A 17083-nucleotide genomic window follows, 5' to 3' on the forward strand; every position below is an offset into this window, starting at 1 on the left:
ATATTTTATTTCCATTATGAGTCTTAATAAACATTGCATTTCTTTTATTGTTTCTTCCTGGCTAGGGATCAGGGAGTATTTCTCATATCTGTATTCCTGGCACTAAGCATGGTGCCTGACACATAGTAGGCACTCAGTGTATGCTTGTGTCTGTGTAAGGGGGGTTCTGTATTCCTTGAGAAGCATCCTCAGGTCAGTGTATGTGATACCCTCTCCACACACAAATATAGACCGTCATTGCAGAATCCATTCATTTAATTAATAAAAAAGTATGAAGCTCTTACCATATGCCAAGTGCTGTTCTAGATGTTGAGGATAAAACCATAAATGAAGCATATGAAAATCTCCACTCTCACGGTGCTTATGTACTAGTGGAGAAGACAGAAACTTAACAGATAAATGAGTAAAATATATAGCATTTTGGAGGGTGATAAGTACTATGGAGAAAAATTAAGTCTGGAAGGGTGATGAGGGAGTGCTGGAGGAAGGAGGGGTGGTGCGTGGGAGAGTCAGATGTGCTCCCCAAGTATCCTGAGCGCTCCCCTCCACTTCCTGGCCTCCGTGGCAGTAAAGTAGGGCCAGGTGGCTGGTGCTGGCCAGTGGACTGGGAGCAGAAGGGGTACATGTCATTTTCAGGCCAAGGCAGTGCAGAGCTAATGGGCCTTTTCCATCCTCCTGCTTCAGAGAACTTAGAGGCCATGTGTTCAACTGAGAGTGTCACCAGATGGAAAGAACCTGGGTCCCTGAGTCCTGGATGGAGGAGAGTACTCCACCCCCATCTGTTTGCATCTATTGCCCTAACACAGTGGCATTTGAACAAAGTCCCAAAGATGGTGAGAGAATGAGCCATGTGGTTCTTCTGGGGGAAGAGCATTCCTGGCAGAGGGAACCTAAGAATGACATCTGGAATAACTTGAGTAACTTACAGATAACCAATTTCACTTCTCCCCAGCCCACTTTGATGTTTTGACTCCATTAAGAACCCTGTACACCAGGTTTCTTTTTAAAAAAGGAAAAGAGGCCAATTAATTTTGTTCTCGTGAGCAAAGACAAAGGTGGCACAGCTACCCATCTCCTAGTCTCTGCCCCTTGTTCCCAGGTCCCAGACATTTTTTTCTTTCAGGATAGATGTGGCTTGCTCTGGATGCAATGTTAATAGCCATGTCTGGACCGTGCTCTCCATCCTGCCTGCGTTGGGGAGAGCTGGAGGAGTAGGGCTGGGTATCCAGACATCATCCAAATGCCGCAGCCCTGGGATGACGCTCCCCTTCTAGCTCCTGGCCATCAGAGCAGCCCCCTCACTGATTCCCATTCCCCAAGGCTCCTGCATTGCCTGTGGGGCTTTTTTCTCATGGGTTTAATTTCTCCTAAGACCACTTCACAGAAGTTCCATTCTAATTGCTATCTGCTCAATTGCTTTGTCTTATTTAAAAAGACAAGTTTAATAAATCCAAATATTCCTCTGTCTAGGTCTTAATGACCTGTATGAAGTTAACTTTGATGGATGGTACATTTTAAGCCAAAACATAACTCTCTGAACCCTAAACATAGTACAGCTTTTGATACTCTTCCCAAAGGCAAGAATATCATAACAATATTCCATATAGAAAAAGTCCAATATGTAAGTTAACATCAATTTAACCTTTTTCTTTTTTAAAAAAATCTCAATGCCCATGTTTACATAATTACAGCTGAAATTTTAAGAAACCTCCTACCAGTGCTTCTCAAACTTAAATAATGTTCAGATTACTTGTAAGTGGAAAAGAATCTCATGGATCTCTAGATCTGGCTTAAATTATTTTTTTATGATGTTGCATAGAAGATATTTTTTATGATGTATATATATGTAAACATAAAAAACTTAGGAAAAGATTCATTTTTATAGATTTTATTCAGCTATAAAACAAAAACAAATCTATAAGTTAAAAACAAAACTACCAAATGAGGAAATTAAAATTTACAGTGTTGATTTAATATAAGGAATGGTATTTTGCTGAAACCAAAGTGCCCCTCGCAATATGAATATTTTAATGACTGCAATCGCACAGACCTATTTAACCACATACCTCGTGATGACTCAATTCTCCCACTAACCTTTGTTTGTACAGTACACCACAATATAATCTGGCTATAACTTGGTGTGACCACATCATTTATTTTTTAAATCCTTCTCTGTTTTTTTTCCTCATACGCCTGCAACAATTCACTTAGTGCTATTTGCCAATCACAAATCCAAACAGAGGCAGAGAAATTGCATTCCCAGAATAACTATAAAGGGTTGATAAATTTATAAAGATATTCCACCCAAATAGTAATCCAATTCAAATTCAAATTAGAGCCACTTCCTCTATCAAACTGGCAAAGCTTTTTAAAAAGATAAAATAAATGCTGGTGGGTATGTGTGATGGGTACCCTTGAGCACTCTGGTGAGAATGAAAAGCGGCCTGACCTTTCTAGAAAGCAATTTGGCAGTAGGTATTCACAGATTTAAGAGCTTTCAAAGCTTTTGAATCAGTAATTTCACTTACAGGTTTTTATCCTAAGGAAATAATTTTAAAATGTGGGCAAAGTTTTCTGTATAAGGATATTCATGGCAATGTCCTTGTTAACAGTGAAAAATAGGAAATCTCCCCTAAATACCCAAAAGTTATGAAATAAACTACGTTATCAACAATTATGTAGCCATTACAAATAATATTTGTGAACAATTTTAATAGCACCTTGTTTAGTGTTCAAGGCACAACATTGAGGAAAAAAGCAGGTACAGAACTATATATTCTTTTTTTTTTTTTACTTTTTTTTATAGAGTTATAGTCATTTTACAATGTTGTGTCAAATCCTACATAGGTCTACTATGTAAAAAGTATACATATGCAAAGTAAAAGACCCAATGAAAATAAGCCAAAACCATGTTTTTTTTTTTCTCCCCTGGAGTGCGAGTGCTATACTTTTTATATTTCCTGATTCTTTTTCAAGTTTTCAATAATTATACAGAAGTTTTGTTTTTTAATTAATGTAAAGAGCCCTGTAAAGGATAGCAGGTCAGCTTGGACTATGCTAAAACACTCCTTATTGTGAGTTGAAATTGCTTCACTACAACATCTATCCACAGGTCCCAGGTGTACTTTCTAGAGTTACAAAGAATAAGTCTACAGATATTTCAAAAAGTCAGTTAGCAACCTTCCCCACATCCCACCTCCATAACCCACTGCTCCTACTTCTGTCAGTTTCCTTTCTGCCCAACGCTTTCAACTGTTCTCTGTCAAATAGGGTTTCTGATCTCACCAGCCTGCTTACCCTGCCACAGACAGGCTCCTGTTCAATAGGTTTCCTTTAAAATTGTGGTTTTCAGAACTGACAGCAGGTCTCCAGGATATTAAAGCACAGCTACAATTATGCCACTCCTCTGCTTAAGAATCTCCAAAGGCTCTTACCAGAAGGGCAGACCCCCCACCTTGGCATGCAATGCCCTCCTGAATCTGGTCCCACCTTTCCAGCCTCATATCACACCATACCTCTAACACTGTACACCAGTGCTTTCAAACTATGTGTTGCTATGCATTAGTGTTATGAAATCAATTTATTAGGCAGCATTTTCTAAAAAGTAGAACAGAATAGAAAATGCCAAGTTGCATTGCACATACTAAAGGCAATTAATGTCACAAGGTGTACACACATACACACTAGACACATGTACACACACACACAAAATAGGTCATAGCTGAAATGTATTTTTTTTTTACTTTTTAAAATTATAGTCAATTTACAATGTGTCAATTTCTGGTGTACAGCATGTTGCAGTCATACATACACATACATACATTCGTTTTCATATTCTTTTTCATTATACATTCATTACCAAGTGATATTGAGTATAGTTCCCTGTGCTATACAGAAGAAAATTCTTGTATATCTATTTTATATATAGTAGTTAATATCTGCAAATCTTGAACTCCCAATTTGTCCCTCCCTCCCCCCTTTCCCCCCAGTAACCATAAGTTTGTATTCTGTCTGAGTCTATTTCTGTTTTGTAAATAAGTTCATTTGTCTTTTTTTTTTAAGATTCCACATATGAGTGATATCATATGGTATTTTTCTTTCTCTTTCTGGCTTACTTAGCTTAGAATGACATTCTCCAGGTCCATCCATGTTGCTGCAAATGGCATTATTTTATTTATTTATTTTTTTATGGTGGAGTAGTGTTCCATTGTATAAATATACCACAACTTCTTTCTCCAGTCATCTGTCTACAGACATTTAGGTTGTTTCCATGCCTTGGCTATTGTAAATAGTGCTGCTATGAACATTGGGGTGCATGTATCTTTTAGAGTTTCCTCTGGATATATGCCCAGGAGTTGGATTGCTGTATCATATGGTAAATCTATTTTTAGTTTTTTGAGGAATCTCCGTACTGTTTTCCATAATGGCTGCACTAAACTACATTCTCACCAACAGTTTAGGAGGGTTCCCTTTTCTCCACATCCTCTCCAGTATTTATCGTTTGTGGAATTTTGAATGATAGCCATTCTGACTGGTGTGAGGTGATACCTCATTGTAGTTTTGATTTGCATTTCTCTGATAATTAGCAATATTGAGCATCTTTTTCATGTGCCTATTGACCATTTGTATGTCTTCATAGGAGAATTGCTTGTTTAGGTCTTCTGCCCATTTTTGGATTGGATTGTTTTTTTGGTTTTTTTTTTTGTTGTTATTAAACTGTATGAGCTGTTTATATATTCTGGAAATTAAGCCCTTGTCAGTTGCATCATCTGCAAATATTTTTTTCTATTCCATAGGTTGTCTTTTTGTTTTGCTTATAGCTTCCTTTGCTGTGCAAAAGCTTGTAAGTTTAATTAGGTCCCACTTGTTTATTTTTGTTTTTATTTCCATTGCCTGGGTAGACTGCCCTAGGAGAACATTGCTAAAATTTATGCAGAAAATGTTTTGCCTATGTTTTCTTCTAGGGGGTTTATAGTGTCTTGTCTTATGTTTAAGTCTTTAAGGCATTTTAAGTTTATTTTTGTGTATGCTGTGTGAAATGTATTTCTTACTGTGAGTGACAATCAAAAAATTTGAAAGGCACTGCCCACACCAGTCACATTAGGCTGGCAGCTTGTCTCCAATCTTGCTTTGTACTGCTTTTAGGCCCACTGTTCCCTCAGCTAGGAATTCTCCTTTCTCTCTGTCTACTGAAATCCTTTAGGACCCTAATAAGAGAGCACCTCCTCCCTTAAGTGTTCCCCACTTTCCCTCATATGTGATCCTGAATGACGGTCTCATACCTTTCTTATACTAGTCAAAACAGTCTGCCTTGTACTGTAGCTTTGTCTGTACAATGAGTTCTTAGACAGAGTACCTGGAGGGCAGGGCTGTTTCTTACCCATCCTTGGGTCCTTCAGAGGCCTAGAAGTATAGTGAACCCGGTTGATGCTCAATAAATGTCTGCCCAACTGAGTATTTTCTATATCTCCCTCCAGGAACATCTTCTGTGTTCTTCCTCCTTCTATTTTCTTGACCATAGTTCCCAGCAGGCGTAGTAAGATTTGTGCCCTGGGACCAGTATTATCTACAGTGGTGGGTCTGAAAACCAGTCTGTCCTGAAAGTGTTCATCTTTCTTTAGGAGGAACAAGAGAAACATACTTTTTGTTTGCTTGTTTCATACATTTTAAAGATGTCCCCTTTATTTGAGAGTGTATCTCTCTTGTACTTTTGGTGTTAAGATGTATTTTTACAGAGCAATGTTGACGATAGTGAGAAAATAATAGTTGGTTTTCAGCGTGTGCCCTTACTGTCTTTACTTGGCAAAATAAAAAGTTAGTAATTCTATGTTCGTCTTTAAAAAGATTAAAATTAAAAATTTCTCGTTGCAAACTCCAAAAGCCTGGGAATCGACTGCCCTTTCGGGACTGGCTGAAGATAAGTTCATTTTCTTAAAGGCTAGATAAATTTATTGACATAGGGCTGGAGGAGGGTTTCTTTTCTCAAGGACTACCATTTATTGGTCCGCGCTCTTCCTCTGACGCTTCCATTCTCCCCAAGATGTTAATGACCCATTAAGTCCCTTGGACGGGAGAGTGTATCTCTGGCCCTTTAAATGGGGGCGTGGTGTAGAGGGGCGGACCGCCCAGGAGGGACACGCGTGAGAAGAGGAAAGCGGAAGCGTGGCCTCCGGGTAGGTACTACGCGTGCGTGAGGCTAGAGCAGTGGGCGGGGTCACGTGGGCCCAGGGTCCTGGGCTGGGACGGCTGCAGGCTCAGGTAACCAATGTCCCGAGAGCGGGCGAGCGGGACTGTGGTAGAGGGGCTGTACCCGGGACGGGAGGGTGGCCTGCGCTGAGTCCCCGAGCTTCGGCCGTTTCCCCCGGGCAACAGTGGCGCGGCCTCGGAGCGGCTTATGGAACAGCCATTCACTGGCTGGCTGGACCCGGGCCCACTGGCCGGGCAGGGTTGACTCGGACGGACGGGCGTCCTCTGTTTGGCCTGGAACCGGGTTAAGCAGTTTCCGCTTGTTCCAAACAAATGTGAGGCCGAGGTACAGGTGCACTCGCTCCCCCTGATTAGGAGACTTGCAGGCGGGTGATCACGCCCCTCCCCAACGCGGAACAGGTGTGCAGCCCGCCTTTGGGGCCTGGGCACAGGTGTAGGTTCTTCCATCCCTCGAGGACTGGGATGAGTGTGCTTCCTGAGTGTGAGGCTGAGGCTCAGATGCGGTGTCCATCTCTCTGGATTGGTTTGCATCCTGTGAGGCTCGTTCCAGTTTCTTTCTGCTTGCAAGGTGTGCCCCACAGTGAGGGCAGCAGGGTCGCGGGGGTCTCTAACGTTTGAGGGCATTCTTGTGTCCTGGTTAGTTCTCCAAGTGTGGTACCTGGGGGAAACAGAGCTGCCTGAAGTGTTTTTGAGTGTGCTTCAGAGGAGAGTAGAGTGGGATGAAAAAGTATCTGTGAGAGAGACTCCATGGCAGTGTGTTATCAGGAGCTTCTGGGGAGCCTTCTCCAAACAGGCAGCCTCCTTCATACCCTCCTAATATTAGGCTGATACTAGAATATTGAGGAAGGCTGTGTCCTCTCCCACACGCTCCTTACCTGCTCAAACAAAACAAACGTGGATGTTAACTTGTGGTACCAACTTTACTCCAGATGTCTGTGATTAGGAGATGATTACATATCGTGTGTGTTTGAAGGATCTCTAAATGGGGATGGAGGATCTACATACGTTTGTGTCAGATACAGGTTTGCTTATGGTTAAATTTAAGAAGAGTAGATGTTGAAGTCTCTGGCAATAGCTGGCATGTTCCATAGAATGCAGAATAAAGAGAAATGGGAGAAAAAATTCTGGTTGAACTATATTGGGCTTCATATGTCAATAGTATATTGATTATCCTTTATGCATTTCCTTTGTACCTGGACCAGCGTCAGCAGATGGATGTTTTCTGTCTTCTGGGATAGTGGGACATCTTGGTGATTTTTAACTGTATCCCACCCTTTCTTAGACATTTCAGCCATTGTGGCACAAAAATGTATGGGAATGAAAAGTAAGGCCTTTTGAACTTAATGAAGTATGTTTAACGTTTGATTTGTTTATACTTTCACAGAGTTTAGATAGCCTCTTCTCTTAACCCACAGCTTCAGGTGTCATCTATATTATTTGTAAGAACACACTGTTCTATTTTTAAGTGAATCTTGAATTAATGTTTGAATTATCTTCATTCTCTATAACAGCTCTTGTGTTACATCAAGCTTAAGTACCCCAGTGAGAAGGGAAAACTCCTACTTCCAGTATTACAGGTATCAGGGAAGGACACTTGTTGGCCAGACTGGATAAAAGAATGTCATGTGCTTACTCTTCTGGCAAGGCAGATAGGGTATTTGATTGGCAGCACCACTAAAATTACATGGTTGGAGTGGAAGAGGAGCAGTTTTCCAAAGGAAAGATGGTGATGGTGCTGGGATATTTTAACCAAAATCAGATTTGTCTTTTCCTCTGCAGTTAATGAAACTTCCTCTTGCTCTTTCAAAAAAATTTTTTTCTTGTTTTGTGACTCTATCTTCTCCTTGACCCCCAACTAAAACAAATTGAGGTGATGATTTAATTTACTGGGAGTTAAGATGGGTGATAAGGCCAACATTTACTCAGCCTACAACTGAGTAGAATCCTATCTTTTGAACATTTAACTTGTAAGAATTCACCCATACCACTTCGGTGAAGAAAGGAAAGGGAATATATTTCAGCCTACACAAGCCCCATGTGCTTCTTAGGAGGACTTCTCTGAGGTTGGGATTGGTCTTTGGAGAGAAATTCTTACAGTGTTGGAGACTTATTAGAAGCTGGAAAGAAGTAATGATTTTTCTCTCTCATTCATTGCATTTATCACCTCATACACATATTGATATAAAGCTGATGCATAATACTAGGGTTAGTGCACAGTGTAGATATTTGGAAACTTCTTTTTGTTGTTTTGTATATTATGGTAGGAAGTTAGATTTTGCTTTTCTAGGACGGGGCTTCTAGAAGGCTGTGTCTGACAGTTCCTTCAAGTAACAGCACCATGCACAGGTAGGTCTCAGACACTCATCCTTTCCCTCACTTGTTAACATTTGCTCTGTGTATACTTCCTAAGTTTTGAATGGTCACTCCTCTCATTTAGACATTTACTAAGAGAGAAGAGAAACAGAGAGCTTTGGGCTTTTTCATAGTGGCAGCTCTAAGCACTGTGGGCTGTATTTGCCTTCAGTGTGCCTATTTTTGGAAAGAAACTTGAGGGTCAAGTAAACAGCTCATCCCAGTACATAGTAGCATTGCATCTAACACAGAGTCTGTTTCTGAAGTCTGTGAGTAGGTTGGAGTGAAAGTGAAACTTGTGTATCCTTGAAAAGTACCTTGGAAATTGAGTATCCTCAAAGTACCCTGGGAAGGAGTCCTGTTGGAGATTGACATATGATCTCTCAGGAAGTCTGACACAGCCACTTTTTGCTTCATGTTGGGAACAGCATGCTGTTTGTTACTTTGAGCACACGTGAAATGGATTACTTGTGTTTGAGGCATGTAAGAGCTGAGACTGACCGAAAGGTTGGAAGTTACCCATCTCTTCCCCCATGCACACACTGAAGTGTATAGTTATTGAGTGGAATGGTATTCAGAGTCTCTGGCTCTGTGTGAATCATCTCTTTTTTTATTTCTCTATTTGCTGAAGTTGAATTCCTGTATATTGAATGGACACATGATACCTTTTCACTATTTTCCTCTTAGTTTATAAGCTGAATTGATGTAAAAAAAATGAAATATTTGAAATTGTGGTGTTTTTGTCAAGTTATATACAAACAAGATAATCATTAAAAAAACAGTGTTTGGGATTTAAAAAAAGATCTCACCTAGATGCAAAGAATGAAATTTGCAAGGTGGGAGGCTTCTGGGGCAGGATGACTAACTGTATCTTACTTTGACCGGAACTGCTGTTTGAGGCTCTGGAAGCCAGTGATGCAGTGTTGTTTGGCTGCTTATACAGGGAGGAAGGGAGGGACAGATGCATGGGTAGGTGGATGGATGGTTGGATGGATGGATGGATTGATGGGGTGATTAGCTACAAGATAATTAGGCACTGGGAATACAATGGTGAAGAAAGGCAGATATGGGCTTTGTTCTCCTGGAACTTGCATTGTAGTTGAGGGAAGGGAATGATGGTTCAGACACTGAAAAAGTGATTGCCATGTGATAAGTGTAATAAAAGAAGAGAACAGTATTATAGGTGCCTGTTGACAGGCAACCTGTTCTAGTTGAGCAGGGCAAAAAAGGCTTTTTTGAGGAAACAGAGTTTTGGCTAATACCTAAAGGATGAATGTGATCAGCTGTAGTTAACAGGCCTGATTACATAAAGGTGGAACTCAGTTATAACTTAGTTTATTATGGCATAGATTCTTGTATGCTGTGAGTCAGGTAATATCCTCTGAAGCTTAGCAATTACAGGTAATAAAACTGATATATTTAATTTGCAACACACGTGTTATTGCTGCCTTCCAGTTCTTGTGTTGATCAGCAGATATTTATTGAATGTCCACATAGCTATGCAAATCAATGAGCCCAGTGTTATGGGATATACAAAGATGCGTGGCCCCATTTTTATTGTACAGTTGGGGAGAAAAGATGTAGTTATATGGTAAGTTAACTAATGAATCAATGTGAGGAAAGTGCCAAGGCACCATTCTAAAGAAGATGTGCATTCTGGGTTCAGAGGATGCTTAGGGAAGGAAGCTCCCCAGAAGGATGGAAGGAAAGGAGGAATTCAGATAAATGTAGAGTGAAAAGGAAGATGACCGAGTGTGAGCAGACATGGAGGGAAAGTGGAAGCTATTCTTGGAGGACTCTAAATACAAATAATAAGTTTGGTTATAAAGGAACTATTATCCTGCCCAGAATGGCTTGGAATTTGGAATTTGGAATTTTATCCTGTAGGCATTGGGAGATGTTAAAAATGAGTCCATTTACCAGAGAAAGATAATAGAAAACCTATAGAAGTTAATTCTACTTCATCTTTCTTTACAAAACAAACCAGAAGATGACAAAACAAAACAAAGAAGTGGAAGAAGAGAAATACTAGGATTAGAAAGACCAGAAACACAGTTGGCATGTAAAATTGTTTCCATATCATGATTTTGTGATATCTTTCAGAGTATATAGTATATTAAGAAAAAAACTTGGTTTGATTTCAATGTGATGTGAAAAGTGTCTCATGTGACTCTTTTAGGAGGAAAAGCATGTCAGTGAATTAAATAGGATCCTGGAACTTGAGAATAGTGGGGAATGTCTGCCAAGGTAAAAAACAAACAAACAAACAAAAAAACCCCCAAATAACCGGTGGAAGAGTTCCACATTGTCCTGGCCTAACATAGGTCACATTCTAGAGTTCTTATGCAGTTGGACAGTATCATCATGGGGTCATTGCTATTTATATAGTACACATCTGTTTTAATGGTCCTTGAATCGTTGAATTCATTGACTGGGAATAATTAAGAGGGAGTAATCTTAGGAAGTATCAGGATATCAGGCGATCTTCAGTTGGAACTGTTAAATTATTAGTTTATCAGCTCTCAGAAATGGACAACATAATGGGTAATCGTGATTCTGTAATATGCATTTTCTGTTAGATTAATCTAATTTTATCAGGGAGAGACTAAGAAACCACTGGTGTAACCTAACATGTAGTCTGCAGGTACTCTCTGGCCTGGCATCCCTTTAAGAACCGTAAAACACTAGATTACAGGATGGTTGGATGAAAACTAGTTATAGAATTGTATCTCAAGAGGAAATTGCCAGAGTTAATTGCTTTATACTCAGCACGTAAGTGATATCTGGAGACAGTAGCGCTTCAAGTGTGTAATATGAAGAGTCATGTATTAAGCATTTCATCATTGGTCTGCATAGTAGAATGAAGAGCTTGCTCAATAAATATTTGGGCAACACCAGGTAACTATTTCAGAATATTGGCAATGTGGCCAGAAATAAATTAACTGAAGTTTATTAGTATATTCATTTCCTATTCCTGCTACAACAAATTACCACAAATTTAGTGGCTTAAAAAAAGTACAGATTTATTCTATAGTTCTGTAGTACCCAAGTCCAGCACTGGTCTTGCTAGGCTAAAATCAAGCTGTGGCAGGGCTGGGACCCTTTGGAGGCTCTAGAAGAGAATCCATTTCCTTGTCTTTTGCAGCTTTTAGAGACTGTGTAAATGTTCAAAGCCTTGCAACATAGCGCTTCTCTGACCCTGCTTCTTTTGTCACTTTTCTTTCTCTGACACTGTCTTCTGCCTTCTCTTCCACTTTAAAAAAGACTCTAGTGGTTACATTGGACCCATGTGGGTAATTCATGCTAATCTACTCAACTCAAGATCCTAACTTCTGCAAAGTTCCTTTTGCCATGTAAGGCAACACAGTCACAGGTTTTATGGATTAGGATGGACATCGTTGGGTATGTGGTAGGTATTCTGCCTACCACAGGTAGATTCAGGCACAGCTCAGTTTCTAAAAAATTTACAGAAGCTGCTCCAGTGAACTCCCCTTTCCAAAAACAAACAAACAAAAAATCTGAACATGGTGGCCTTTTGATTCAGTAGGTCTATTTGGGTTGGAAAAATTTGCTAACATAAAGAAAGAAATAACTGCTGGTAAGTGGCAAAAGAGGAAGTTGATGCAAAAAAACATAATTTTAGAAAGAGTAAATAGTATAATTAAACATTTTTATTAAGTCTCTCATGCTCTGCTGGGGCCTGTACTAGTGTTAGACAGACAAAACCCCTACCACTCAGGTGTTTAAGAAACTTCTAATGTGATATAGAAGTATATCCTTCTGGTAAGGTATCCTAATATTCTTAGCTCTAGCCAGACTTTTATAAAAGCACCAGATCTTGTTTCAAGATCTTTAACTTTAGAAGAATTTGGAAATCTTGAGGAAATTTTAAGTGATAATAGCTAATATTTCTTGAAAATCTGTTCTGTGTTCAGGCATTCTAAATGCTTTACAGTCACTATGTCATTTATTCCTCACAGTAACTGCAGAATAGATAGTTGCATTCCTAAGAGTCAGGACACTCAATTTTAAGTGACCCTCCCCATCACCCCACTCAAAAAAAGAAAAATTGGGAAGATGGGAGCGTATGTGGGCTTATATAGCCAAAATATCGGAAGGCTGTGGCCAGAGCAAACATCATAGAAGACTGGAACCTGGGGCCTGAGTGATAACAGGACCCTCCTTCCTCCTCTTCTCTGGTTGTTTGTTGATTGCTTTCGTTCTTGCCAGAGAATCTGTACCTACAGTTTAAATTCTGTCGGTAAAGGCAGATCTCTAGTGACAGATACATGGAAGGTGTTTAGTTGGTTTGTGTTGAATAAGTGACCTTTTTTTTTTTTTTTGCAGAACAGGTCAGGTGGAAGGTGGGGGATACTGTTCAGACTTACTATTCATTGTTTAGAGAGCAGTGGAAATGGGTGTTCCTTACCAGTTCCATTTTAACGAATGCTGGTGAAGGACCCTGGCTATGTTGCACAGTCTCTATTACTAAGGGATTTTTGATTGGCAGCCTCCACAACAACCATATGATTTGAAGGAGCCTTTCCCAGAACAAGAGGTGATGCTCTGGGCAAACAGTACAAATGGCCACAATATTTCATCTTACAGATGTAGAAATAGAGGGGCTCAGAAAGGGTAGACAAATTGACCAAGGTCACAAATAGGAACTGGTAAAGTCCAGATTCAGATATGGTTTTAATTGACCCCGTGGCTTATGTTCTTTCTACTTTGCCACCACACCACGGTAACGAGCTCAGCCAGGAAGGATGGAAATGAAGTAGCCTGGCACGGCAGGATGATATTCTTCAGGGAATGCTTGGTTTCTTGGAACTTTTTCACTGTGGTACTGGTGTTCGCAGATACTGAGCTGTTCTGAGAACCGCTTATTAACTCCAGATAGAAGATATAAAAAGAGCCAGAAAAAAAATTGTTTTCCTTTCTGAGTTATTTTGGAGACACAAATGTGAAGAATGAAACCTTTTTCAGTTATTAAATTGTGTTTGTTTTTGTTTTGCTATGTGGTCTTTTCCACTATTTTTTTTTTAAAGTATAAGAATAAAACTTAACAATCCCAGGAACCACTGAATGTGAATTTGTGCATGTTTGCAAACATTCCTTGACTAATTGAAATCATTTTTGCTAAGTGCTGCAAATAAGAGTGAACTTTATTAAAAAGTAACTTGTCATGAGCCAACTCAGTCTTCTTTGAAGAAAGGCTTATAAACACTAATATTGCTCCTGCCTTTGGCTCAGTGCAGAAGGAGAAGTACATTTAGTACGCAGATTGGAAAGATACTTTCAAATGTTGCCAGACTCAGAGTGCCCTCAGTTATGTCTCCTAGGCATGTATCTGTTAGCATGTGTTTGCAGGACAGAGCCTTAGAGCCTTATCTTCTGTAACACATGAAAGAAATTAGTCTCTATTTGGTAACATACCAAATGTACTAGCTAGAAAAATTGGTTTCAGCTCTTGAAAAATCAGTCTTCATGAGTCTATATTTCTTACACATAGAATTCATTTTTTTGTAGTAGGATAAAAATGAAATACTGAAGGAAGTGACATTCATTTTAAGTAGTACAAAAATGAGCCTAATTAGATAAAATTGTCAGTGAGTTTTGGGCATATTTCCTAAAGTACAATAACAGCAACTCATTTTCAAATCCCTTAAAAAAATTCTTTCAATGGCTCCATAGTTGTCAGCTTTTTTTTCAGCCCTCACTTCAGTAAGGAATAAGAGAAAGAGAAATTCGCATGGTGGGGAAGTCTGCTGACGTGGTCATCGTGCCCCCTGCGGGTAGTATGTAGTTTGAAAAAGCTTCTTACTGACTTACTGCTGGTTGCTGGGCACTGTAGAAACAGGTAGTCTAGAAAGCAAAATGACTTTTGTTTTTGTTATCATTACTATGGCATTGTTTCTATTTTTGTATTTTTGTTTTATTCTAAACAGGCAGAGCTAAGTCTAAGTGATAGACTTTTTGAAGTTTGGTCACTTGTAGCCTAATTATAGCACAATCTAAAAATATTTAAGAGCAAATTTAATTGTTAAACTTATAATTTTTTTTTCTGAATATATTTTTAGTTTTCTAGAGATTTTGCATACAATTGTTTTATGGACAATTTTCTAAGTAAACCAAATTACCTGTTTCTTTTTGATATAGTATTGTATCATTTAGAGATATGAAAGATACAAGAAATTTGCATACATTTCTTTTTCTTTAGTATTTCAGTTTTCCCTGAAAATGTTTCTTTTTAGCCGCCTTTCTAGAAATCTCTAGTCAGCTGTGGAATGATTTTATCCTGGTGTCATTGTGTCTCCCCTAATAGATATGAACCTTTAGATTTGCTAGCATATTAAGTGACTAGCTATCCATTCTAGGCCCTCTGTGTCTACACTAAATTCCCTTAGAGATCTGTGGCCTTGTAGAGGATGGATGCTAGTGACAAAAATGGTCTATATGCTTAAGTTAAAGGAGACCTGGAGATCTACTCTGAGGATTGGGAATGTGAAGGAGGGGTTAATTATAGCTTTGGGCACCAGCTACCCTCATGTGCTCAGGTACATAAATCTAGTTGGTACCAGGTCTAATGGCTGAGCTTATCCCAGGTCTGTCACTATTACTAGACTTAGGACTTCGGCTGGTGGGCCACTTCCTAGACTCCTGAGTCAGATGTTCCTCCTTTGTGCTCCCATAGAAACCCTCCCCTCATAGCATACCCCATACCCTACTATTGATTTCTCTGCCCACAGTTAGATGATTAAATGAAGAATCAGTTTCCACAAAAGTCTGACCCAGTAAGTCTTTGGAATGTCCAACTGAGGCAATCTAAACGATATGTATTTTTTCTTTTTTCAGAAGAGATCGTCATTCAGTTCATCATGATCTAAGGCCAAAAAACAAAACAAAAACTTGCTTGGATTGACTGAATACAGTTATTAAAAGTTAATATGGAAAATGAACCAGACCACGAAAATGTGGAACAAAGCCTCTGTGCCAAGACTGCTGATGAAGAACTGAATAAGTCTTTCAATCTAGAAGCTTCACTTTCAAAATTCTCTTACATAGATCTGGACAAGGAACTGGAGCTCAAAAATGACCTGGTAAAAATTCAGCTTTTGTCAAGTGATGTTTAGCCAAAATGTTGGTTAGAGTATACTTTATGATCCAAAGATTCTAAATTTATCATTTTTGTGTGGATTAATAGGCATCTATATACAGTTTTATGAGATAGTATTACTCTTCATTTGTTGAGTTCATTATAGTTTATGAAACACTTTAATACGTCTTCTCATTTGAGCTCCACAGCATTCTGATAATCCACTTTATAGGGGAAAAAACTGAAATGCAGCTATGTTAAGTGACTTCTCAATATCATACAGCTAGTGGTAGGTTTAGAATTCTTGTGCAATGATTCCCGCCCCCCCCCCAGTGATTTGATAGTGAATTAATAGTTTTTTGTGACCGTGGGAATATTCAATGACAAGTTGTTTGACCTAATCACCTCCCACCATAATTTATGAAATGACTAAGAAATGTTATCCCTTTGTATATTGCTTATGACTTATGTCTAAACTTAGAAAATTAGGACTTGTCATAAATATGCTGTTTGACTCGTTTAAGAAAGCAGATGCCATAGCCTTTCAACAGAAGCTTTCTGGAAAAGGCTGTCAGGATGGTGCAGTCAGTGCATATTTGTCCTTGATAATCACTGAAAATAATTTCCTTTTGAGCTCTTATTATCATGGATTATTGAGTTTGTTTTCTGTGTGAAAAGTTTGGTGGTATGTTTGTCTCTTAATTGATAATGGTTCTAATCAGTTAAAACACCCTCATGATTATAAAAGGGAAAGCATCATTATGTGAGCATTAATTTCTTCTCTCTACTTAGATTGATGATAAGGAGTTTGATATTCCTCAAGTTGATACTCCTCCAACACTGGAAAGCATACTCAATGAAGTAAGTATATGTTAATGATCACTATCATTTTATGGCATTTATTTTAATACTTCTGGGTTATAGTGTATTTATCTAGATCTGTATTGTATAATATGGGAGCCACTAATCACATGTGGCAATTTCAATTTAAATTGATGACCGTTAAGTAAAAATGGAAAATTCAGTTGCTGAGTTGTACAAGGCACACTTAATGGGGTCAGTAGCCACTTGAAGTGGCTACTCCAGTGGACAGCATAGACACAGGATGTTTCCATCGTGCAGAAAGTTCTGTTGGACAGTGCTGATCTAGATTGTGAGCTTCTCAAGGGCAGTAGCCATGTCTTCATCTCTGTGCCCAGTACAATGCCTCATACTTGGTAGATTTAAAGAAATGTTTTATTAAATGAGTTGAAATACTAAATTCATGTCACTTTTCAGGTTTATATTATGTTTTGATAATGTTATCTCTACCAGTCATCCTCTGTTACTAAAAAAAACCTGCAGCCTTGAAATACACTTCATCACCCTTCCATAGAAAGAAAACGAAACCTTCCTAGTTTATCTTGTGAATATCATCTCTCTTAAAAA

General features: G+C 39.0%; 1 protein-coding gene across 3 annotated transcripts in view; it reads left to right on the plus strand.

The window, feature by feature from the left end:
• The first annotated feature begins 6196 nt into the window (after nucleotides 1–6196).
• The window catches only part of VPS8 (VPS8 subunit of CORVET complex), a 222944-nt gene continuing 212057 nt past the window's right edge, over nucleotides 6197–17083 (plus strand). For all 3 annotated transcript variants that reach the window (XM_064493453.1, XM_031452660.2, XM_064493456.1), the window contains exons 1-3: nucleotides 6197–6258; nucleotides 15415–15659; nucleotides 16448–16516. In XM_064493453.1, coding sequence (XP_064349523.1) covers nucleotides 15507–15659; nucleotides 16448–16516 — 222 coding nt within the window. In that variant the 5' untranslated portion in view covers nucleotides 6197–6258; nucleotides 15415–15506. The remainder of the gene's footprint in view (nucleotides 6259–15414; nucleotides 15660–16447; nucleotides 16517–17083) is intronic.

The sequence above is a fragment of the Camelus dromedarius genome, chromosome 2 (genome assembly GCF_036321535.1).
Source record: "Camelus dromedarius isolate mCamDro1 chromosome 2, mCamDro1.pat, whole genome shotgun sequence".
NCBI lineage: Eukaryota > Metazoa > Chordata > Mammalia > Artiodactyla > Camelidae > Camelus > Camelus dromedarius.